The 6,281-nt window shown below is 57.0% G+C and overlaps 1 protein-coding gene across 1 annotated transcript; it reads left to right on the top strand.

Annotated features, from left to right (window-relative positions):
- Positions 1 to 3,765: 3,765 nt before the first annotated feature.
- Positions 3,766 to 5,481, top strand: LOC103778170 (tyrosine-protein kinase Mer-like; the record flags this gene model as incomplete). Its single annotated transcript, XM_008945746.1, has 3 exons — positions 3,766 to 4,087; positions 4,353 to 4,453; positions 5,308 to 5,481. Coding segments are annotated over 3 exons (597 nt in total), but the record flags the coding sequence as incomplete, so codon positions are not given.
- Positions 5,482 to 6,281: the final 800 nt, after the last annotated feature.

Raw genomic sequence — 6,281 nt, forward strand, 5'->3', positions numbered from 1 at the left:
GGAGGTGTGGGGGGGTTGCTGCTCCTCGTACCCCGCTTGGGTTCAGCGGGAGCGGGGTGGTGCGTGGGCAACCCAGGGTCCCCCCTCCGTGCTCCGCTCCCTGGGTCTGCACGCCTCGAAAAGGCTTAAATATTAGGGGGGAAGCTCAGGGGTGAGTTCACTGCGGGTTGCTGGCATCAGCGCGTCTCTGCCAACCCCAAAGAAGGGTTTGATGTCCTGGGACTTTGTGGGTGGGCTGAAAGGAGCTTGGAGCCAAGTGGGGGTCAGTCTGCCAAAGAACAAGTGATAGGACAAGAGGAAACAGCCTCAAGTTGCACCAGGGGAGGTTGAGGTTGGAGCTGAGGAATAATTTTTCCCCCAAAAGGGTTGCCCAGGGCTGTGCCAGGCTGCCCAGGGCAGTGGTGGAGTCCCCACCCCTGGAGGGGTTCCCAAGCCGTGGCGATGTGGGGTGAGGGACACGGGGCAGTGGGGACCTGGCAGGGATAGGGGAAGAGTTGAACTCCATGAGCTTAAAGATCCCTTCCAACCTAAATGATCCCGTGATTCTGTGATGTGCCTCTGCTTGCTGAGGACACCACGCCGAGCAGGGACCAAAGGCTGTGACAGACCAGCAGGGCTGGGATTTATCCTGGTAGCTACTGGGGCTGGGAGAAACCAGCAGGAACGCTGCGGTTTGTGGCACAGGGACAACTTTGGGTGCTGTCAGACTGCTGGCTTGTCAGCTCCACGTGTTAGTGGCTTGTAAAAAGGGGCAAAAGTAGGATTTGGACTTAAATTGTGCCATCATTTGGACCACCCGACGTTTGGTTGTGGGCTGGGAGCTGGGGGGGTTGTGGCCCGTGCTGAGGGGGGGTCTCGGGGGCGGCGTGTGGTCGGGGTTTGGTTGGGAAGGCAGGAATGTGTTTGCTTTGGGCAGGGTGGAGTTAAAAGTGTTGACTCTAACAGCAGGAGCCTGCCGTCAGGGAACTCACTGGCTTTACCCAGGAATCCTGGGCTGGTTGAAGCTGTTTGAACCTCAGGAATCTCTTCAACATCAAGTTTCATTGATCTTAAAGGTCTTTTTCCAGCTGAATCGATTCCACGATTCCCTTTGGGAGTCAGGTGTGGGGCAGGGGGGGAGCTCCCTGCTGAGAGTGCCCAGGGAGGTGGGGGCTCAGGGGCTCTGCCTTCCCCCTACCCCATCCTGCTGTCAGCAGGTGAATTGCTTCCAGGAATGGGAAACCCAGGGAGATTTTTGGCAGACCTGGGTGTTTTCTGATCACTCCTTGGAGCTTCACTCTGATCCTGGGTGTCTGGAGGCAGCAGCCAGGCTGTTGTAAGTGGATTTCTTTCCAGGCCAGCTCTTCCTTCCAGCCAGGCTGTGGTAGGCTCAGGGAGCTGCTCCAGGGTGGCAAGCACCCACACAGGCTCTCAGCTCCACGGCCCCCTCCCAAGACTCCCTGAAGATATCCCCATCCCAAATTGCTGGGGCTGGAAGGGGGACCCCAAAGGCAGCGCTGGACGTGAGAAACTCCTGGTGGTGTCACATGAGTCAGAGAGGAAAGTATTTCATTCCTGGGCCAGCAAACACCTCTTCCCACTTAATTAGGGTGGAAAATGAGGCGAAGATCCTCTTTGCCTTTCAATTTGAGGCAACGTGGGGGAGCAGAAACCATCCCAGAGGGATGATCCCAAGGGCAGGGACTGCTGGCGCATGTCCGTGCCCTCCCCAGCCAGAGGTGTGCGCTGAGGGGGAGCCAAAAAGTGCCTGTTGGAGGTGGGGTCGTCACCCCCGGGAGGAGCAGGGAGGGGATTTGGGGTCGCTGGCTTTGTTTGCATTGGGAAAATGGGTTTTTTTTGGAGCTGTCTGGCTGGTTGGGAGCTGGTGGCCCAGCCCCCCGCAGCGCTCACATGGCTTTTGTTTGTGTGGGGAGGCAGAGCTTAGGGAGCAGGTTGGAAAAGCTTAAAGTTTGGGGTTTTTTGTTGTTGTTTGTTTTTGTTCCTTTTCCTGAAAGGGAAGCCCATTGTTTTGGGAGAGCCTCGAGCTGATCCTCTGCACCAGCAAGACCTGGCAGCGAGGAAAAACCCTCCCGGAGTAGAAGCGGCGTTGCTCGAGGGTTAAAAATAGGGAGCAATTGAGCAGAGGAACACATCCAGCCTCAAAATGAGGTTGTGTTTCTTGGCTCTGGGGAAAGCACACTCGGCTCGGGCCCCGTTACTCACAATAGTAGTGACGTAGCTTCAAAAACTTGTTGTTTGAGGACTGAGACCTGCCTCAAAACAAACCTCGCTGGGGGCGGGTTACAGACAGAGGTCGTGCTTTGTAACCCTGCTGTTGTCTTTTAAACTGTGAGTAGCTGGGGTTGGGGTTTTATTGGTTGGAAGAGGAGAATTAATTCAGCTGGAATTCCTCTCCTGGCACAGGGCCTTTGCTCGCTGGGAGCAGTGAGGGAGATTTACTGCTCTGCTCGGGGTTTCTGTTTGCCTCTGAAAGACTCAGGAAGCTCAGAAATGGTCTAGGAAAAAGCATCTGCTTGTGGGATTGCCTCTAGGTCTTCTCTCTTCAAAAATATATAGTATTTGTAAAGAGCTGGTCTTCGTCCTGCTCGTGGCTGGGGTGGGAGGTGCTGGGAGGGAGGGGGAAAACACCATTAGAGGGCTGGGGATGGTCAGTGAGGGGTATGTGGGAGCACGGAGCCCTCAGAAAGAGCTGACAAATGGTGAAGAATGTCTGGGAAAAGACCTCAGGAGAAAATGCCAAGCAGCAGCCAGCTCCTACACGCTGTCTGAAGGCATTTCTTCCTCCTTCCTCAGCTGCTTTCCCCGAGAAAAGCAGCTCAGTGGAGGCACTTAGCTTGGGAAGAGCTGGTCAGTGAGGGGTATGTGGGAGCACGGAGCCCTCAGAAAGAGCTGACAAATGGTGAAGAATGTCTGGGAAAAGACCTCAGGAGAAAATGCCAAGCAGCAGCCAGCTCCTACACGCTGTCTGAAGGCATTTCTTCCTCCTTCCTCAGCTGCTTTCCCCGAGAAAAGCAGCTCAGTGGAGGCACTTAGCTTGGGAAGAGCGACCTCCTTCAGAGCAGCTCACCCCGTCCTGGGAAGGGAGCAGCGTCACCAGCACAGAGCCTAAAATCAGAGAAATCCCTGCTGGGGATTCTTTCTGTGCCCCAGCTGAGAGTGTTTGAGGTGAGGCCCTGTAAGGGGTTTATCGGAGTAAAGTCCCAAATTCCTCCTGCTCAGGGAGCCTTTTATATTCCAGTCCCAGGGGTGTGATGCAGCAGAAATAGCTCCTGCCTAAAGAGAAGGGGCCGAGCACTTTCTTTAGCTGGGGTTACTCCTGTTTGCTTTCAAAAGGGAAGTTTTTTTGAGGTGCTGCTTGTCCATGGTCGATCTTAGGACAGGCTCCAGCTCCACGTTTCCTCCTTGGGGCTCCTGTGAGAGGTTTCAGAGATGTTGAGGTTTGGGGGCATCTGTAAATGAGCTGCTTTTAATTATTAGTGGAAGCAGTGGGGCGCCGCAGGGTTTTGGAGGGGGGCACTTGCTGCCTGCTGGCAACAGAACCAAGATCTTCTCTCTTCTCTTGCAGGCCAAAATGAAGGTCTAAGGCCATCCCCGTCGGCAGGGTCCCACCTCCCCCAGCAGAGCTCAGAGCAGCTCCAGGAGGAGCCATCTGTAAATGAGCTGCTTTTAATTATTAGTGGAAGCAGTGGGGCGCCGCAGGGTTTTGGAGGGGGGCACTTGCTGCCTGCTGGCAACAGAACCAAGATCTTCTCTCTTCTCTTGCAGGCCAAAATGAAGGTCTAAGGCCATCCCCGTCGGCAGGGTCCCACCTCCCCCAGCAGAGCTCAGAGCAGCTCCAGGAGGAGCCCTCAGCCAGCTCTCCAAGACAGATCAGATTTAACCCCACGGCGCGACACATCGTCATTAACGAGCACAAGGACGTCACGTTTAATTGCTCCATCAGGGTGCCCCAGGTGCTGCTCAGGCCCGACGCCCCCAGCATTTCCCTGTGGAAGGATGGGAGGGAGCTGCACGTGCTGGACCGTGTGGCCACCAGCCACTTCGAGATCTCCGACGGGGAGGAGGTGGCCATGACCTCCACCTTCAGGTGACCTGCAGGGACCCCCTCCACGCTGACCCTTGTGGGGGGAGACAGGAGCAAGCCGGGCGCCTCGCAGGGGTTTGGGATGGACAAACACACCCTAGTCCCCCAAAACCTGGCTTGGCCAGCCCAGCTTCTGCTGGAGGTGTGCTGTGGGGTGGTTGGTGCTGGTTGAAACCCTTCCCCCAGGCTGGCAGTGTTGCCCTGTCCTCCTGTGGGAGCAGCGTGTGGGGCAGCAAAGCCCTGACAGGGTCTGGGCTTCCTCTGGCAGCATCCTGGACGCCCAGCGCTCGGATAACGGCTCCTACGTCTGCAAACTCAACGTGTCTGGCCTGGAGCTGGTGTCAGATCCCATCTCCGTGCAGCTGGAGGGTGAGCTGGAGGAGGGACGGGGGGGGGTGCTGGTGTTTTGCCAATGAGCAGGCCCAAGAAGAGTGATAACAGCAGCAGGGAGAGGAACCAACACACAGACTGTATCCTAGGCAGAAATGCTACTGTGTGAATCACCGCCGGGGGTACAGAAAGGTAAACAAGCTCAGACATGCTCAGTGCCAGCCCCAATGATCCTACAGAGAACATGACCCAGCCCACAACAGGGGGTACAAACAGAGACCTGAGGTTGCCCACAGTTGGCAGGGGAAACAGCCAGAGCAGCCAGTTAAACCCATCAGAGCAAGGTGCCCACATGGCAACTCTCACCCGATCCACCCGCGTTCACAAAGGTCTAAACAGACCAGGGCCCAGCTCCAGGAGAGTCAGGAGGTCTGCCCTGAACCAGGCAGCTCTGGGGAGTGCACTCCACAGACAGACACTCCTGACTCCCTGCCAGTGGTCCCAGCTTTTATCCCCCAGCAGAGCCCTGACCTTTGTCAGCTCCCTGCGGGACCCCTGGGGCTCATTTCCCTTCTGGCTCTCCCTGCAGGGCCGGCCGCACCCTGGGGGGAAGCTCTAAGGCAAACTCACCCCTCTGGATGAAGGGCTGTGGGAATCACCCCTATATCAACCTTCATTCAGGGGCTCAGGGTTCAGACCCCAGCATTTCAGCTGGACAAGTGGAGAGTTGTGCCCTGGCTGAGTGACAGAGACTGGGAGCTGTCCCCCAGAAACGGGGAGCCCAGGTTGGGAAGGGGCTGGTTGCTGGAGCTGGGCACAGCCCTTGTCAGGACAGTTTGGGGTTGTGGTGCTGAGCTCTCTGAACCTCTCCCTTCTCTGCTTTGTCCGTGCAGGGCTCCCACACTTCATCCATCAGCCAGAGAAGCTGAATGTCACCAGGAACAGCCCTTTCAACCTCACCTGCCAGGCCGTGGGGCCGCCCGAGCCCGTGGAGATCTACTGGTTCCGCAACAACGTGCGAGTCAACGAGAAGCCCCACATCTCCCACTCAGTCCTGACTGTGCCAGGTGAGCCCAGCAGCACCCCAGCCTCGCCACGGCCACCTGGGACACCTGTGTGGCTACCAGGAAGGGAAGAGGCAGGACGTTGAGCCTGTTTTTCCCTAAGCAAGAAGCAGTTTTTTCTCCTAGCCCGTGGCTGCGCCTACAAGCACCCTGCTGCTCTTAGGGGCCACTTTACTGGTGGTCCTCTCTTAATATCTCTGGAGTTGGCCCCTCCAGCCTGTCTCCATGCCAGCCTGGTGGAGCACAGGGAGAAAAGTCCTTCGTGTAACATAAACCCCATTGTGGTTTTGCTGCAGAGGCAAGGGAGAGGAGGGATTTCTTGATTTGCTTGTGAGGAGAAGGCCACTCGTTAATTAGCAGCCAGGCTATAACTGGCTCATCTTGGTGTCCAAAGGCAGCCTTTAAAAGGCAGTGAAAGCAGGAAGAAGTGACTCATTCCTCTTGGATGTTTTTGCATCCGGCTGGCACACACCAGCTGGGGTCAGTTGAACAGTCCCCTCCTGGCTGGGCAGCCCTGCTGCAGGGGGAGCAGAGGCTCATCCTGCCCAGCACAGGGTGCTGAGCCCTTGGCTGGGCCACAGCAGCAAGCACTGTGCCCAGGAGGGGCAGCCCTGCCCCTCAGGGGGGGTCTGTGGGGGGGTAACAACCAGAGCATCTCAGACAGGCTCGGGGCACAGTGGCTGGAAACTGCCCAGCAGAAAAGGACCTTGGGGGTTGGGTCAACAGTCCCAGGTGGTCAAGAAGGCCACCAGCATGCTGGCTTGTGTCAGCACTCATGTGGCCAGCAGGACTAGGGCAGGGGT

This window comes from Merops nubicus, unplaced genomic scaffold (assembly GCF_000691845.1).
Source record: "Merops nubicus isolate BGI_N331 unplaced genomic scaffold, ASM69184v1 scaffold13330, whole genome shotgun sequence".
NCBI classification, from domain to species: domain Eukaryota; kingdom Metazoa; phylum Chordata; class Aves; order Coraciiformes; family Meropidae; genus Merops; species Merops nubicus.